The sequence below is a fragment of the Scyliorhinus canicula genome, chromosome 2 (assembly GCF_902713615.1).
Source record: "Scyliorhinus canicula chromosome 2, sScyCan1.1, whole genome shotgun sequence".
Taxonomy (NCBI): domain Eukaryota; kingdom Metazoa; phylum Chordata; class Chondrichthyes; order Carcharhiniformes; family Scyliorhinidae; genus Scyliorhinus; species Scyliorhinus canicula.
In genome coordinates, this window is record NC_052147.1 from 8,659,576 (window position 1) to 8,679,253 (window position 19,678).

Genomic DNA, 19,678 nt, shown 5'->3' on the forward strand with positions numbered 1-19,678 from the left:
GACCTGTCAAGTATTTGCAATAAAACAGTATCAGTTATTTACTTTACAAAGATGCATAAAATTGTATTTACGTTAAGACCAAATATAAACAATAAAAAAAATAAGCATTTTCTTTATTTTAACCTGATCTTGTGGAATCTGATGACAATCTGGTGGCACAGTGGTTAGCACTGCTGCCTCCCACAGTGCCCGGCTTCATTCCGGCCTTGGGTAATGTCTGTGTGGAGTTTGCACCTTCTCCCCATGTCTGTGTGGGTTTCCTCCGGGTGCTCCAGTTTCCTCCCACAGTCCAAAGATGTGCAGGCTATGCCTTAGTGTCCAACAATGTGCAGATCAATGTGCGGAGTTACAGGGATAGGGCGAGGGAGTGGGACTAGGTGGAGTGTTCTTTCACAGGGTCGGTGCAGACCTGATAGGCCAAATGCCTCATTCTGTACTGTAGGGATTCTATGGGAATCCTCTTGTTCACTAAATTTCCCTCAGTCACTAAACAATGCAGATACATGTCATTTTTTGTACAACCTAATATTCTATACGATTTGATTTGATATTTGATTTGATTTCTTTATTGTCACATGTACTGAAGTACAGTGAAAAGTATTTTTTTGCAGCCAAGGAAACGTACACAGTGGACAAAAGTCTAATAAAGATGTTCTTTAATGGGAAATATAATATTCACAACATCAAGACAACTAATTCCCTTTCACCTGTAGAGCCCATGAAGTGCTTGGTTTAGAGATATGGCTTTAGTTTTAGTCAGAAGTGTACCCCTCACTGTGATAATTTCCTGAATGAAAATTTGCACATGAAATGAGTGCTTTCCAGTGACATTAGCCAGCAACAAATAGAAAGAATTGTGAGCATTGGATTATTTTACGTGAATTATTGTTGTTTTTTTTCTCCATTTCGATATTTCAAGCTGATTTATAGAAATTGCTTTGCCATCAATGGCGATGGTAGCATAATGATTATGTTACTTGACTAGTAACCAGAGACCTAAACTAATGGTCCAAGGACATAAATTCTAATCCCACCAGAGCAGCTGAAAAAATTTTAATTCAATAAATTAAAAAAATCTAGAATGAAATGCCAGTGTCATTGATAATAATGATGAAACTAAAAATCTGGAATTAAAGGTCTAATGCTGACCATGCAACCGTTGTTGATTGGTGTAAAAAATCCATGTGGTTCACTAATGTTCTTTAGGGAAGAAAATCTGCCATCCTCAACTGGTCTGGCCCACGTGTGATTCCCACAGCAATATAGTTGGCTCTTAATTGCCTGGCAAGCCACTTATTTGTATCAGAACCTCTATTGAAAAGTTGAATAACAGTAAAACTGGACATATTACCCAGCGTCGACCTAAGCATCAGAAGTGACAAAGGCACAACATACCCTGTCCAATTAATCCTGCAAAGCCATCCTCACCAAACAGTGCCAATATGGAGAGGTGTCCATAAACTAATCATGCAACAAGCTGGGATAGCCATACTCACGGAATCATACCTTACAGCCAATGCCCCAGACTCCTCTTATCACTATTCCTGCATACGATCTGACCTGTCAGAGGTGGTGGCATAATGTATACAGTCAGGAGGGAGTGGCTTGGGAGCCCGCAACATTGACTCCAAATCCCATAAAGTGTCATGGCATCATCTCAAAACAGGCAAGGAAATCCCCTGTTGATTATGACCTATCTCCGCCCCTCAGCTGACATGACTTGGAAGAAGCTCTGAGGGCAGCAGGGGCACAGAAAGTACTCTGGGTGGGACACCAAGAATAGTTCGGTAGCACCTGTATTGAAGTAGCTGACTGAGTCGAGAAGGACATAACTACCAGACTGGCAGATGATGAGAGAACTGACGAGTAGGAAAGTCATGACTGAATCCTCACCAATCGACCTATCCACCTTAGTATTGGTAGGAGTGTCCAATGCTCCATCCTTGTGGAAACAAACGCCTATCTTCACACTAAAGACACTCTCCATCGTGTTTTGTGGCGCTACCACCGTACAAAATTGGATAGACTCAGAATAGATCTAACAGCTCAAAACTGGGCATCCAAGAAGCTCCATGGGCCATCAGTAGTATTCATCTGCAATCTGTAACCTCACACCCCTATTTATCTCATTACCATCAAGCCAAGGGATCAACCCTGGTTCAATAGGTGGTTAAGGAAAGTATGCCAGGAGCAGCACTAGGCATACCTAAAAATTAAGTGCCAACCTGTTGAAGGTACAACATGGGGTCATATACCTGCTACATACATGCTACAGCGACATACCGTAAACAGAGCTAAGCAATCCTACAACCAATGGATCTGATCAGAGCTATTCAGTCCTACACATCCAGTCACAGTGGAGGAAGAAGTTCTAAAACCATCCTTATCTTCAATGATGTGAGAGGCCAACATATCAGTAAATACAACAAGGCTGAAATTTTTGCAACTTCAGCTAGAAGTGCTAAGTGGATGATGCATCTTGCTCTCTTCCTCAGGTCCCCAACATCACAGAGGCTAGTCTTTAGACAATTTGATTTCCTAAACATTATTTCAAGAGGCACAGCAAAGACAATGGCGTTTTCATAACATAGAGTACTTGTGCACCCATAGCCAAGCTGTTCCAGTATAGTTACAACACTGGCATCTACCCAACAATTGTGGTACATTTCCCAGGTGTGTGAGGTCCAAAATAAATAGGACAAATCATCCAGCCAAGTACTGCCCCATTGGTCTATTCTCAGTCATCAGCAAAGTGATGGAAGCTATTATCAATCAACACTTGCTGAGCAACAACTTCACTGATACTTTGCTTGAGTCCTGTCAGGGCCAAGCAGCTCTAGACCTGATTACAGGTTGGACAAAAGAACTGAACTTGAGAAGGAAGCTTGATATCAAGGCAACAGTTAAATGAGTTTGACACCAAGGAGCCCCAGCAGAATTGAAGTCAGTGAAAACCAGATGAAAAATTCTCCACTGATTGAAGTCAAACCTAGCAGTTGTGGCCATTGGAGGCCAGTCATTTTAGTCCAGGATATTGCTGCAGAATTTCTTCAGCCCAGTGCCAAAGGCCCAATCATTTTCAGCTCTAATCAGTGACCTTCCCTCCAATATCACAGAATCACAAAATAGTTACAGCACAGGACGCCATTTGGCCCATTGTGTCTATGATGACTCTCCAAGGGAGTAATTCACCTGGTGCCATTTCCCCACCATTTTTCTGTAGCCCTGCACATTCTTCCTTTGCAGATAATAATCATGAGGTCAGAAGTGGGAATTTTCACTGATGACTGCACAATGTCCAGCATTATTCACCACTCCTGAAATTCCTGCAATGCAGCAAAATCTGGACAATATTCCGACTTGGGCTGATAAGTGGCAAGTAACATTCTTACCACACAAGTTTGTTGATGATATCAAGCGAGGTGAAAGATAAGCTGTGGGGAGGACACAGAGAGACTGCAAAGAGATATAGACAGGTTAAGTGAGTGGCCAACAAAATTGCAGATGAAGTATAATATAGAGAAGTGTGAAGTTATTCATTTCGGTCAAAAGAATAAAAAAGCAGAATACTTCTTAAAAAGTGAGAAACTTTTAAGTGCTGATGTTCAAAGAGACTTGGGTGTGCTTGTACAAGGAATGCAGGAAGTTGGCATGCAATTAAGTAAGCAAGTGGCATGTTGGCCTTTATTGTAAAGGAATTGAAGTACAAGAATAGAGAAGTCTTGCTACTGTTGTAAAGGGTTTTGATGTGACCACATTGGAATACTGTGTGCAGTTTTGGTCTCCACATTTAAGGAAGGATTGCATTGCAGGCAGCACAGTGAAGGTTTACTTGGTCCCTGGGATGAGGGGTTCCCTATGATGAGAGGCTGAGTAAATTGGACTTATATTCTCTTGAGTTTAAAAGAATGATGGGCAACCTACTGAAGAGGTTTGATGGCGTGGATGCCGAGATATTGTTTCCATTGTTCGGGGAATGTAAAACACAGGGGCGTTGCGGGCAGCACGGTGGCGCAGTGGTTAGCACTGCTGCTGCCTCACGGCGCTGAGGACCCGGGTTCAATCCCGACATGGGTCACTGTCTGTGTGGAGTTTGCACATTCTCCTCGTGTCTGGGGGTCTCACCCCCATAACCCAGTGATGTGCAGCATAGGTCGATTGGCCACACTAAATTGCCCCTTAATTGGAAAAAAATAATTGGGTACTCTTAAATAAAAATTTAAAAAACATTTTAAAGGAAAGTAAACACGAGGCACAGCCTCAGGATAAGGAGCAGATAATTTAGGACTAAGGTGAGGAGAAATTACTGAGTCAAAGGTTTGTGAATCTTTGGAATTCTCTACCCCGGAGGGTTGTTGATGCTGCATCATTGAATACATTTAAGGCCAGGATAGACAGATCTTTGGTCTCTCGGAGAATTAAGGGATACGGGGAGCAGGTGAGAAAGTGGAGTTGAAGCCCAAGATTAGCCACCATCTTACTGAATGATGGAGCGTGCTCGATGGCCTGTGTAGTCTATTCCTGCTCCTTTTTCTTGACAATCTGTGATCTTCTGACTCAAAGGAACACCACCACCTGAAAGTTCTCCAAGAAACACACCATCCTGACTTAGAATTTATCGTCATTCCTTCAAAAGCCTGGAACTCCCTTTCTAAAAGAGACTCACCAACTTTCTGAAGGACAATTGAGAAGGATAATAAATGCCAGAGATGCTGACATCCCAAAACTGCATTTAAAATTAAATTAAAAACTTAAGCATAATGGACAGAGCACCTTCTTGCACAGCTTTGAATGATGAAGTATTGCATAGATCTTTGATGCTAAAAATTCAGATTTGTCAGAAACTGTGCCTGTAATGCACTGAAGAATACAAATACTCTTAAGGGTCTTGTCACTGAGTAACATGAATTAATTCATTTTCAGTTTATGATGTGCCTGCATTTCACAACCAAATATCCTGGGTAAGGTGTCTCACCTGGGAGTATGATTGTTGGACATATTGTCTGCAAGACCGAAAGGTGTAAAAATAGAATTTAAAATATCGTAATAATTCATCAAAAGCCAGATGTCTGTGTTTTATAATTTTGCCAATAATAACCCAAAGAATACAGTCCTTTCAGGTGCCTGCTGTTGCTTAATTATTCTTTGCGCATTTGTACTTGTTTTCTTTGAAGAAGATGACATTTAAAATATAACATTAAAATAAATTTGACCCGGCGGTGAATGTGGAGAAGGTGCAGAACTGGGTCAGAGGGGTTGATTCCCAGTGGGTCAGAATGGAGGAGAGTTTGTGCAGGGGGTCGGGGCTGAAGACACTAGCAACGGCCCCGCTCCCGATAGCTCCGGGGAAATACTCAGGGAGTCCGGTAATAATAGCTTCATTGAAAATCTGGAGGTAGTTTCACCAACACTTCGGGTTGGGGGCAGGGTCAAGGGAAATGCTAATTCGGGAGAACCACAGATTTGAGCCAGGGAGGTGGGACGGAAGCTTTCGGAAATGGGAAGAGAAGGGGATTAAGACCCTAAAAGATATGTTTCCTCGGGGTCGATTTGCAGGATTGAGGGAGCTGGAAGCGAAGTATGGGCTGGAGCAGGGAGAAGTGTTGGTATATGCAGGTTCGGGACTTTGCCAGGAAGGAGATACAGAGCTTCCCGGAGGAACCAGCTTCCACGTTGTTGGAGGAGGTGCTGGCGGCAAGGGGACTGGAGAAGGGGACAGTGTCAGCGGTATACGGAGCTATGTTGGAAAAGGATAAGGCACCACTGGAGGGGATCAAAGCAAAGTGGGAGGAAGAGTTGGGAGGGTCTTGGAAGAGTTGGAAGAGGAGGGGGTCTGGTGTGAGGTGCTCCGGAGAGTGAATGCCTCCACCTCGTGTGCGAGGTTGGGGCTGATACAGCTGAAGGTGGTGTACAGGGCACACCTCACGAGGGCGAGGATGAGCCGATTCTTTGAAGGGGTAGAAGACATGTGTGAACGTTGCCGAGGGGGGGGGGGGCCAAACACGTTCATATGTTTTGGTCCTGTCCAAAGCTAGGGGAGTACTGGAAGGAGGTGTTTAGGGTAATTTCCAAGTTGGTGCATGTGAAACTGGACCCGGGTCCCCGGGAGGCCATATTAGGGGTGTCGGACGGACCAGCCAGGGTTGGAAACGGGTGCGGAGGCAGATACCATAGCCTTCGCCTCATTGGTCGCCCGGAGGCGGATCCTGCTGGGATGGAGAGTGGCCTCTCCACCCTGTGCCCTGGCGTGGTGGGAGGACCTGTTGGAATACTTGACCCTTGAGAAGGTTAAGTTCGAACTAAGGGGAAGCTCGGAGGGGTTCTACAAGTCATGGGCACTATTTATTATGCACTTTCAAGAACTGGATAACATCGAACATTAGTTGGAGGGGGATGGGTGGGTAGATTGGGAGAGGAGGGGGGTTATGTATGTTAAAGATGGCCATGGGTAATCCCTGATTCCTTTTTTTATTCTTTGTCATTTGTTTATGTTAACATGCGGGCTGATGTCTGGGCATGGTGGGAGGATGGATCGTTGTTATTGTTATGGGGTTTGAGATATTTGTTGTTGGTTATTGATTGTTGTTGGGTGTAAATTCGGGAGAAAAATTGTGAAAAAGGAGGAGAATAAAAATATTTTAACAAAAAAAAGAATTAAAATATTTTTTTTTAAATAAAATAAAATAAATTTGACCCATAATGCATGTGCCAGTGCTTTGAAAGAGTTATCTAATTAGTTCCCCTCGCCTGCCTTTTCCCAGAGTCCTATAATATATATATATGCAATTTCCTTTTGATAGTTATTGAATCGGTTTCCACCACTCTTTCAGGTAGTGTATACCAGATCATAAAGCTCGCTGTTTAATAGAAAAAAAAATGTCCCCATGTTCTCGCTGGTTCTTTTGCAAATAACTTTAAACCTGTGTCTGCTGTTACTGACCCTTCTGCCACCAGAAACTGTTGCTGCCTATTTATTTGATCAAACATCTTGGCCGGAATTCTCCGGCCATTGGCGGTGGGATTTTCTGGTCGTGCCGGCAGCATACCTACTGGTGTCCCCACGGCGTGGGGTGGCCATTGACAGTGCCGAGAGCAGAGAATCCCACCACCAGTGAACGGCCTGAGAGGCCGGAGAATCCTACCCTTTATGTCCCCTTATTCTTCCGAGGATTGTTCCATCAGAAAGATGGAGAAAATGGATGATGGTCCAGCCATTTGTTGAGAGTGACTGAAAGGACTTCTGCTTTCCCTACTCTGGTGATCAGCAGAAAGTTTAATACTGATTTTATCTTTCTCCACTTTTTCTTTAGTTGCACACATTCTTAGTGATGGAACTGTTGAAAGGCGGAGAACTGCTCGAGCGGATCCGAAAGAAGAAACACTTCAGCGAAACTGAAGCCAGTCACATAATGCGTAAACTGGTCTCTGCTGTCAGCCATATGCACGATGTGGGAGTTGTCCACAGAGACTTGAAGCCTGAGGTATTAAATGTGTTCAAAACATTACAGAGTAAAGAAGGTGGAACAAGTGCCTGGATTTCCCATATTGGTCAGCCCTACCTAGTTGTCTTTGAGCTAACTTTAGTTTCTGTTCCCCATATTTTATGTTAACCATTTACTGTTCTCCTTTGTTGTGCTCCCTGCCATATTTCTGACGTTTCTGCAGCCATTTTTCTCTTAATTGGTGAAACTTTTCCAGTGAACCCAAAATTAAATTTACACATAGTTTGGCTGCGTCTATGATTACCAAATTCTCAACACCAACTACTTTTTTACTCTTTTCGAACTGCCAAATATAACTTAAATATTTAGCTAGCAGAATCATAGAATAATAGCATAGAAGGAGGATTACTTGTAATTTTTTATATGAAGTATTTTTCTACCAATCATTACTATGGAATACACTTGCCATCGACAGCCAGAGAGGTGAGTTTATGACCAACTACTAGTTGTACCTGGTCTTTAAGCTTCCTGCTTCTACATGGCCCCTCATCGTGGACAATTACACAAATTCCAATTTGTTACTGTGAACCTCTTCAGATGGATATAGCTGTAATGTATGTCCCTGCATCGCAAATGTGCAATGTCAAGCAGATAAGTCTAATGTGACTGAACAGGTTGAGGCCTCCTTTTACAGATGTCAGTCCTTTGCTATAAATCACTTAATGACTTATCCACATCCCCTCTCTCCAGTGATCCTTAACTGGCAATATCCATCACACCTGAGCCTGATATGTGTTTTCTTCTTCACTTTGTTCTCCCACACCCACTCTTACTCCTGGAACCTGATTGTTGAATCCATGGTAAGCAGAACGCATTGAGGATAATAATAATAATCTTTATTAGTGTTGCAAGTAGGCTTACATTAACACTGCAATGAAATTACTGTGAAAATCCCCTAGTCGCTACACTCCGGCGCCTGTTCAGGTACACTGAGGGAGAATTCAGAATATCCAATTCACCTAAAAAGCACTTGTGGGAGGAAACCGGACGGAGCACTCGGAGGAAACCCACGCAGAGAACATGCAGACCCGGGGAGAATGTGCAGACTTCACACAGACAGTGACCCAGCTGAGAATCGAACCTGGGTCCCTGGCTCTGTGAAGCAACAGTGCTACAGTGTAGTAATAGCCGCCCCAATAAGTAGAATTAACAAATAAGGTTTATTACAATACAAATGCAAAACTCCTCCACTCTCCTAAGAGTCTCCTTCCCCGACCTGCCCCCAGGCCGGAGTTTTTAAAGAAGCTGGGCTCTCTTTGTTAAGGTGAAGCCCAGCCCCCTTAAAGGGATAGTTCATATTCCTGGGAGGTCATGGGAATCCGTGTGGCCCTGATCCCGGGACCTCCATTGGGGTTATAACACTCTCCTCATAAGTCCACATCCATGGCTAAGTGACGGTTTGCCTGTGGACAGTGAAATTGTCTAATGGAAAGTAAATTGAATGCTAATCTCTAAGCTGTATATGTGATAATTTGGTTCTTGTCTTGATAATCAATAATCAGTCTCTGATATTGATGCAATGGTAGAAATTCCATTTGGTTAGGATTTATCCAGAGCTTGGATCCCAGGATTGCATCAATCACCAGGATGGCAAGTGTATTCCATAGCTTGGATTGTCGTGTTGGCAAAAACGTGTCCGGTTTCCTATCAAATACGGACACAGGGCCACAAGTCTAATCGTCACGTGGATCACCTCCGAAACTGCGACTCCAACCGTACCTGCCATTGGTTTAGCTCAGTAGGCTAGACAGCTGGTTTGTGATGCCGAACAAGGCCAGCAGCACGGTTTAAATTCCCGTATCAGCTGAGAATTCTGAATTCTCCCTCTCCCTGTACACGAACAGGCCCGGAATGTAGCGACTAGGGGCTTTTCACAGTAACTTCATTGCAGTGTTAATGTAAGCCTATTTGTGACAATCAAAATTATTTTTCCTTTTTTTCGATTGATTCGGATGTCCCAACTCCACCATCCTTACCGCTGCTCTGTTGCCGCCAACGACTCTGGCTCAAGGATCCAGAAGTCATTTTTGAGGACACCGAGAGGCCGGTCAGAGAACTGCCTATCTCAGACTCAAATTGAGATGAACGTTCTGCCGCCGCCTATGCTGGCTCTCATGTCTGCACTATCCTTTTAACAATTTGATAACTATACCAAACAACCTCACTGACACTGAAAATTAACTATGGTAAAGGTAGAGTCTGGATTAACATGGAGTTGCTGAGGGGTTGTTTCCACTAGTCAGCGAGTCTAAATGTCTCCGGATAAGGGCCAATCATTTAGGACTGAGATGAGGAGAAATTGCTTCATTCAAGGGTTTGTGAATATTTGGCATTCTCTACCCCAGAGGATTGTCGATGCCCCATCGTTGAATACATCTAAGGCTGGGATAGACAGATTTTTGGTTTCAGAGGGAATTAATAGTGATTGTGGGGGGGGGGGGGGGGGGGGGGGGGAATCTAATTGAAGCCTAAGATCAGCCATGACCATATTGAATGGTGGAGCAGGCCCAATGGGCCATATTACATTACATAGAATTTACAGTGCAGAAGGAGGCCATTCGGCCCATCGAGTCTGCACCGGCTCTTGGAAAGAGCACCCTACCCTACCAAGGGCAACACCTCCACCCTATCCCCATAACTCAGTAACCCCACCCAACACGAAGGGCAATTTTGGACACTAAGGGCAATTCATCATGGCCAATCCGCCTAACCTGCACATCTTTGGACTGTGGGAGGAAACTGGAGCACCCGGAGGAAACCCACGCACACACGGGGAGGATGTGCAGACTCCGCACAGACAGTGACCCAAGCCGGAATCGAACCTGGGACTCTGGAGCTGTGAAGCGATTGTGCTATCCACAATGCTACCGTGCTGCCCTGGTCTACTCCTGATCCTATCTGTTGTATTATTATGCCTAATTCTCCAAGTTTTAATTATTAATAATAATAATAATAATCGCTTATTGTCACAAGTAGGCTTCAGTGAAGTTACTGTGAAAAGCCTCTAGTCGCCACATTCCGGCGCCTGTTCGGGGAGGCCGGTAGGGGAATTGAACCGTGCTGCTGGCATTGTTCTGCATTACAAGCCAGCTGTTTAGCCCACTGTGCTAAACCAGTCTCTTGTAAGAAAATTAGATTTTTTTTCAACTTTTCATTTCTGTCTTTTTTTCTCCCTTCCATAATCCAATCATTCTTTGTTTGACATTGAATTCCCGCATTCTAACTTGGACTCCTCCTAAGTTGTTATTTCACAATTCCTCAACCTGATCAGTTACTGACAAATATAGTTGCTTGGCCTGTTCAATTGGGTCTCAGCTGTCTGGTTTCCCTCAAAGTGATGTAATTAGTTCACTTTTTCAGCTACTGTGCAACGGTAAGTTTAACAAATAGTAGACACTGTTGGATTCTCTCCGACAGCAACATCTGGCAACAACAACTACCATAGCTTGTATTTTTACAGCCCATTTAATTTGGTGAAACTTGAGTAACGCTGAAAAATATTTTTTTCATCTAAGCTTTTGTCTTGCACTCATCCGGACAATTCATAAGTCTAAAACAGTCTATGTTCAAATGCAGCAAGACCTGGACAATATCCAGGCTTGGGCTGACAAGTGGCAAGTAACATCCACGCCACACAAGTGCCAGGCAATGATCAACTCCAATAAGAGAGAATCAAACCATCGCCCCTTGACATTCAATGGCATTGCCATTCTTGAACCCTCCCACAATCAACATCCTGGACGTTACCATTACCAGAAACTGAACTGGATTAGCCATATAAATACTGTGACTACAAAAGCGTGTCTGAGGCGAGGAATCCTACGAGGAGTAACCCACCTGCTGATTTCCCAAAGCCTGTCTATCACCTACAAGGCACAAGTCAGGAGTGTGATGGAATACTACCCACTGGATGAGTGCAGCTCCAACAACACTCCAGAAGCTTGACACCATTCAGGCCAAAGCAGCCCGCTTGATTAATACGCCTTGAACAAACATTCACTCCCTCCACCACCAACGCACGGCAGCAGTGTGTACCATCTACAAAATACACTGCAGGAATACGTGAAGGCTCCTTAGCCAGCACCTTGCAAACACACAGCCACTATCATCTAGAAGGACAACCAGAACAAACACATAGGAACATCACCACCTGCGAGTTCCCCTCCAAGTAACTCACCACCCTGACTTGGAAATATATCACCGTTTCTTCACTGTCGCTGGGACAAAATCCTGCAACTTCCTCCGTAACAGCACAGTGGGTGTACCTACACCACATGGACTGCAGCGGTTCAAGAAGGCAGCTCACCACCACCTTCAGAAGGGCAATCGGGGATGGGCAATAAATGCTGCCCTAGCCAGCGAAGCCCACATCCCTTGGAACTGAATTTTTTAAATACCTAATGTAAAGGAAACAACAATTTAGACTGTATGAGAAGAGAGTGCTGATTGGTTGGCAGGGACTCTCGTTGGTGGAGGCTTTGCCATGGAGAATACACTAATTGATGGTGGGTAACAGTTAACTGCCAAGAATTGTTTGAAATTTAAACCAGGCAGCTTGACTGTAATTGGTCACGGCATTACCCTGAGGAATGAACACATGCATACACACATTGCGCTGGGCAGTATGGTGTTTGTGGGAAATCCCCTGGGGTGTCGGGGGTATGGGTGAGTCCTGTCGGGGTGGGTCGGTCTGGGTCTTTACAGTCAGAGAGTTACACAGCACAGAAAAAGCCCTTCGGTCCATCAAGTCTGCGCCAGTCAAAAAACAAATACTTAACTATTCTAATCCCATATCCTATCACTTGGCCCATAGGCTTGTATGTCTTGTGATCGCAAGTGCACATCTAAACTCTCACCACCCTCTGGGTAAAAAGATTTTCCTCACAGCCCCTCTAAACCTCTTGCCTCTTATCTAAAATCTATGCCCCCTGGTCATTGACCCCTCCACCAAGGGGAAAAGTTTCTAGTCTATCTATGCCCCTCATAATTTTATACACCTCAATCATGTTCCCCTTCAGTCTTCTCTGCTCCAAGGAAAACACTCCCAAGTCTATCCAATCTCTCTTCATAAATAAATAATTTACAACAGTTACCCAGATGTTAGAAGAGATTTTAATTCTTCTAACTTTTTCAAAGTAATTATTGATGTAACCACGGCAGAACCACCCTAGGTTTGCAATTTAAATTGCATTTTTGGATGACTCACAACACAGGGCAATTGACTGGAGGACATTTGCACAACTGGGCAATTGCCTGGCAAATGCTGACCTGTAAAGCTCCGGCCCCCCACCCCCATCCAACGCTAGGGATCTCGGAAGTTACAGTCCAGTATGTTAAATTTAATTCACCGTGCACCCAATATCCTGCGGCAGTGACAAAACATGAGGTAGCTATCCACGCAAACTACAAAGACCATTCCAAGACAGTATGTTGACCAATTGTCTTCCCGAGGATAATCTCACAATGGAATGAGCTGCCAAAGGAAATAGTCACAGCCTCATCACTGGAAATCTTCAACAATCATCATTATATTATTTCCATTATACGTTTTCATAATCAGGACCACCATTTCAGCAGGTCATGCCTGACCTAACCAGTGCTACCCATATAAATGTTGCCAGAATATGGATAATAGTCTGTGATACTGACACAACTAGAGCAGAAGCAGAAACGTTTGTTGATTTGATTTTAACTCTCCCTTGACTGGCTCTCTTCTGATTCAATTAAGAGTTTGTCTGATCCGGCAGCTTCAGACTCAAAAACTTTGAATGAACTGGTAAAATAAGTGGAAACTACTACGACCCAAGGCCATCAGTAATTATCCAGTGCTGCAGTTCAATGCAGCCGGAAGAATCCCTGGAGAACTCGTAACGGAATTCCTGATCAGTGTCTGGAAACTGGAAAAATACTGAGCAGGGGTCATCCCGACCAGAGATGCTATGGGACCAAATGGTATGCGGGATAAACAACGTCGCAAGACAGAGAAAACTGCTTGCAGAATCCGCCTGAACTTTAAAAGAGCCATAGAACTGGTGTGTCCCTGGGAAATCCTGAGAAAGTGGCCCAGGAACTTCAAGGTTCAATGAACTGTAGCATGCTCAACATCAGACAACCCCCATATTGAAAAACTGAGCTACCCATAAAAATCACCTCCACGCCCCACCCTACACCTGTTCCCCACTCAGCAGTGGCACGCAAGGATATGGATCGATGGCTGCAAAACCCAGAAATGGAATTTTCCCCAGAGGACTTCAGGGAACAGTCGCAGGAGTACTGTACGGCCGAAGGATACACCCAAGGCAAGGCTGCCAGAATTACCAATATGTGTGTCACTCAGGCTGGAAGCCAAAGCCACCTCAGGCCCGTGCCTTGCAAATCCATCAGCCCGAACAGGATGAACTAATGCAGCTGAACTGCTTCACCAGCCCCAAAGTTGCTCCAATCAAAATTGAATTCTAGGTTAATGGCCACCCTTTGAAAATGGAAGTGGATACAGGAGCTGCTATTTCTCTTACAGGAGAACAAACCTTCAGGGGGCTCCGAGCGGGCAACGCGCCCGGCCACATACACAGAGCAGCCTCTATGAATTGTAGGAACCACTGTGATTCCGATCACCCATCGATCTCTCAGCAGCCACCATGCCAGGCTCATAATGTTTGAGAGCACACATGGACTGCGCCGTCGGGAACTCGGCCCATCGGAGGCGGAGAACCACGGGTGGGACCGCTAATAATATGTAAATGGTGATTAAAGTACACGTTGTGTGCGGCGCATTGACGCCGTTTTCGAGGTAACGGAGCATCGCGATTTGGCATCAAACTGGCCTGCCGCAGTTCTGCCGCCAAAAGCTATTCTCCGCCTGATCGCGTGCAGAATCCCGCCCATTACATTTAGTTCCCTCGTTTAAATCAGTGTTTCCAGCAGTTTCCGTTTTATTTCAGATTTTCAGCATCTGTGGTAATTTGCTTTCTATTTTGTGACTTGTGGGTGACCAGAGCTATGAAAACAAAATTGTCCCAAACAGCTCCCTTCCTCAATCCACTAACCTGCTTCACCCAGCTGGAGCTAGTCTCCGTGCTGGAGCTAGTCTCCGTGCTGGAGTCTAAATGTGATTATATTGGACTAGTTACCTTTGTCTTAGCCTAGGCACTGGACTCTCAGACGATGCCATTTCCAATCCTAACTGCCATAAGTCGTGACCAGGAAAGTTCGTTATTGTTGAAAACCCAACTGGTTCATGAAAGAAAGAATAACACTTGCATTTCTGTAGCACCCTTCACAACCTCACAATGTACCACAACACTTTACAGTCAGTCAACTATATTACTGACCTGAATTCTCCTGCAACAAATTACCATTACTTATTCATACTCCAGTGCCATGAAAAGCTGCTTGCTGTAGAAAGTGGTATAAAGCACTAATTATACAGAAGCAGAAGTAAATTGTACCTTTTGTTCTTTGTAACCGAAGCAGCATGAAGCTTTGGATTTATTAATAGTGTTCAAGGTCAGGGAGAATGATTTTCTTCACAATTGAATACCGTAACTTTCCTAGTAAACCGTCATTCCCTGACTAGAATAAATATTTTCCTTTAATTGCATACATTTATGTAGGAAGTAACACAAAGAGTCATCGAGTTGGCTGGCTAATGCTTTTATTGAACCAATCTACTGGGATAGGTATAGTGTATTGAAGTTACATTAGCTTAGATTATGTTAGCCACACACTTTGTGCTTTATAACACTATGTTTACCTGAATATTGCTGTATTGTGTTATTTGCATTGTACTAATCATTAGGAGTTTTGTAGAAATCCACATCATCCAGTGTGCATGAATAATGTGCCCTCTCCATACTTGTAATGCGTCACATCATTTTTCTTTGAATGCAAACAGTGGAGCCGATGTGAATGAGTTGCAAAAGCTTCTAAGTATCCTAATGGAGCAGCATTATTCTATTCCATGGCTGGGGATGATGTAATCAAAAGGGATTGCAATGCAACAGCTTTTCATGATATTGCTTGGCATTTGCACTGCAAAGGTGTGACAAGACCATTAGTAATAGCTTCTTATTGTTCCAACAGGAGTAATCCCAGAATTGAATGTTTTCTGGGACCTTCACTCCACTGTATTAACATAGCTTTGTCATAAGCCGGACTAACATCCTGTCCCTTCGTCATTTACTGTGAAACTCAGCTGCTCACTGATGATAAAATAAATTGCTAAATTTCCAGTAAGCCAGTGTTTCTTTTGCTTGAGCCTGCGTTGGGAGTGGATGGGGGTGTTGTATGATCTTTGACATGGGGATTAGTTGTTTCTGGGTGGGGTGAGGGGAAAGCAATTTCCATCTTTTGTTTTTGACAGCACACCATCGTCGAGCACCCCCAGATATGACATGCAGAGGTCAGCTTCCACAGCACTACCGTGCCTATTATATTGTTTTGGTGTGGTATTTTTGACTAAACCAGCAACCCTTGCAGTTTCACTCTGAAAGCTATTCATTAATCTCAATGTTGTGCCAATTGAGAGTCAGTAAATCTTGAGAAAAATTAATCAGTTGGCTGAAAGACAGATTAAATGCGTTATGTCAGGGTTATGGGGGTTTGTTACTGAATGAGGTGCCTCAGAGCCTGTTGTTGTGACCCTAGAGATTCTAATTTACATCACTGACTTGGATTCAGAAACTAATTCATCAGATATGCAGGTGTTACAGGACTAGAATGGACAGTGAACTGGAGGAGGCAGCCCAAGATTTGTAGATTGAGTTAGATAAAATAACAAATACATAGAAACATGCATATAAAATAGAAGCCGGAGGAGGCTATTTGGCCCTTCAAGTCTCCTCCACCATTCATTATGATCATGGCTGATCATCCAGTTCAATATCCTGATCCCCATGTCCCTTGATCACTTTAACCCCAAGAGCTATATCTAATTACTTCTTGAAATTACACAACATTTTGGCCTCAACTACTTTCTGTGGTAGCGAATTCCACAGATTCACCACTCTCTGGGTGAAGAAATTTCTCCTCACCTCAGTCCTATAAGGTTTACCCCTTACCTTCAAACTATGACTCCTAGTTCTTCAACACCATCGGGGACATTCTTTCTGAATCTACCCTGTCTGATCCTGTTAGAATGTTATAAGTTTATATGAATCCGCTCTCACTCTTCAAAACTCCAATGAATATAATCCTAACCAATTTAGTCTCTCCTTATATGACAGTCCCACCATCCCAGGAATCAGCCTGGTAAACATTCACTGCACTCCCTCCATAGCAAGAATATCCTTCCTCAGGTAAGGACACCAAAACTGCACACAATACTCCAGGTGTGGCCTCACCAATGCCCTATACAATTATAGTAAAACATCCCTATTCCTTTACACAAATCCGCTCGCTATGAAGGCCAATATACCATTTGCCTTCTTTACTGCCTGCTGTACTGCATGCTTACTTTCAGCAACTGATGCACAAGGACACCAAAGTCTCACTGAATATCCACCTCTCTCAATTTACACCTATTTAAATAATAATCTGCTTTGCCTTCCTATTTTTACTGCCAAAATGGATAATCTCACATTTATCCATGTTATACTGCAACTGCCATGCAAATGCCCACTCACTCAGCCTGTACAAATCCCGCTGAAGCTTTTCTGCATCCTCCTCACAGTTCAGCCTCCCACACAACTTTGTATCATCTACAAATTTGGAGATACATTTTGTTGCCTCATCCAAATCATTAATATATAATGTGAACATTTGGGGCCCTAGTTCAGATCCCTGCATTACCCCACAAGTCACTGCCTGCTAATCGGAAAAAGACCCATTTATTTCAACATTTTGCTTCATGTCTGCTAACCAGCTTTCTATCCATCTCAAGACACTTCCTGCAATCCCATGTGCTTTGAATTTGCATAGTAATCTGCTATGTGAGACCTTGTCGAAAGCCTTCTAAAGGCCACATCTAAATAAACCACATCCACCGCGTATCCCTGGTCAACTCTATTATTTACATCTTCAAAGAATTCCAGTAGATTTGTCAAGCATAATTTCCCTTTCGTAAATCCATGCTGCCTTTGTTTGATTATACCGCTGCTTTCTAAACGCTGTGCTGTGAAATCCTTATGTCAAATGATATCAAATATAGTGCAGACAAGTGGCAAAACACTGCAGCTTAGAAGAAAAATTGGTTAGGCTATGTATTTCTTGGGGAGAGATGAGAGATTGTATTGTCCCGGGTTGTTATGATCTGGAGTGCAGTTGCTGAAACGATGGTACAAGCAGATTCAACAGCAACTTTCAAAAATGCATTGGATAAATGCTTGACAAGGGTAACTTTGTAGGGCTAATGGGGAAAGAACAGGGGAGTGGAACTACTCAGGTAGCTCTTTCCAAGAGGCATGATGGATCAAATGGCTTTAGTCTGCACTTTGAGTCGTATGTCAACATTGTACTGGTGAAAAGACTGGCTGTCTTGTTTGCCTACAAAATAACAGCCATTTTACTTCAAAAAGATTCAATTATGTAAAGCAATTTGAGATGTGTTGAAATGATACTGTATGAGTGAAAGCACTTTTATATTTATCCTTCTGTTTATCTTTCTGAAACATAAACAGAAATCTGTAGCTCTTTTAATTACTATCCTAATTGTAACTTTTTACGGAAGACTCATTGAAATTAAATTAACTTATTTTGAGTACTTCTGTCTGTCACATATATACTTTGTTCAATTCAAATAGGCGTCAGAGTAGTACGAGGTCTAGAGATCAGAAGATCACATGTTTCATTATGATTTAGTTGGGAGGTGATGTTGACTTCAGTGTTTCTGGACTAGGAATTCCACCAGTTATCCCATTCCTGAATATTATCCAACGGTCCTTAATAATAATTATGTATTGGCATTGGAGGTGAACCAGATCAAAAGTAGTTATGACAACCATCATGATTAGAGATCCTACTAGTTCACACTAACAATTTTAACCTATGAAGTTTGGGCCCTTGGACAAAGTTCTGACGGGCTCAGATGCCGGGAGAATTGTAGCCCAGCAGCAATCTTGGGAAACGGTGATGTAGTATAAGGGTCTTGTAGAGGGTTAATGTGAGACTAAACACAGTACCACCCACACAGCGATGTAAGAGAGCACATGACCTGCACCCAAGATCAGTCTAGTCTTGAACAGAGCAGTGAGTTCCACCGAGCTTGTACCCTTCGCTGCATATTTGTAAATAATTCTCAGAGTCAATAAAGACTTATAGTTAACTTATGTAAAACTATAAAGACTTCTTCAGACCTACCCAACTGTAACCAACACCTGACAACAGGTTACCCTGGGCATACAAAACTGAGTGTGGAACTAAGGCCAGAAGAACTGTCAGCCAATGTAGCTGAAATTGTTCACTTATTGATATTCTTTTTTTGTTTAATCATCCTTGGCATATGGGTGTCTCTGGCTGGGCCAGCATTTATTGCCCATTCCTGAGGGTTTTTTAGAGTCGATCACATTGCTGTGGGTGACATGTAGGCCAGACCAGGTAAGGACGGCAGATTTCCTTCCTTAAAGGACATTAGTGAACCAGATGGGTTGTAACGACAATTGACAATGGTTTGATGGTCATCACTAGACTTTTAATTCCAAATTTTTATTGAATTCAAATTTCACCATTTGCCATAGTGGAATTCAAGCCCAGTCCCCAGAGTGTTATCCTGGGTTGCTGGATTACTAGTCCAGTGGCAACATTACTACGCCACCATCTCCCCTTCCTCATTAAGATATTCTTCGTTACGTTAGGAAAATTTGATACACTTGCTCACCACCAATATTCTGCATTAAACTCCAGGACAGTTGATGTTCTGATCAATTGCTTTTCCCATATGAGCCTTGTGGGCTACATTCAAATCAGTCCTAAATTTAACAAGTTTCCCTTGCTATCTTAACTCTTTCTCTCACTCATTCACATGCTTGCATTCTCTCACATTCACACTACTTTTCACTCATTCACTTTCTCTCACTCACTCTTGCACACACACGACTGTGCATGTGCTCTCTGTCTCTCTCTCTCTCTGACTTGCAATAATTCATCATTTAGGGGGATGAGAAATTTTCTGGCAGTCCACTTACTTGCGATCCCAGTTTGAGATGATTGTACTGGCCTTAGCTCTGTGTACTGATATCCAG

The 19,678-nt window shown here is 43.3% G+C and overlaps 1 protein-coding gene across 3 annotated transcripts in view; it reads left to right on the plus strand.

Annotated features, from left to right (window-relative positions):
• Window positions 1–19,678, plus strand: part of rps6ka5 (ribosomal protein S6 kinase, polypeptide 5) — a 264,579-nt gene that overhangs the window by 228,797 nt on the left and 16,104 nt on the right. For all 3 annotated transcript variants that reach the window (XM_038773338.1, XM_038773347.1, XM_038773355.1), the window contains one exon: window positions 7,311–7,481. In XM_038773338.1, coding sequence (XP_038629266.1) covers window positions 7,311–7,481 — 171 coding nt within the window. The remainder of the gene's footprint in view (window positions 1–7,310; window positions 7,482–19,678) is intronic.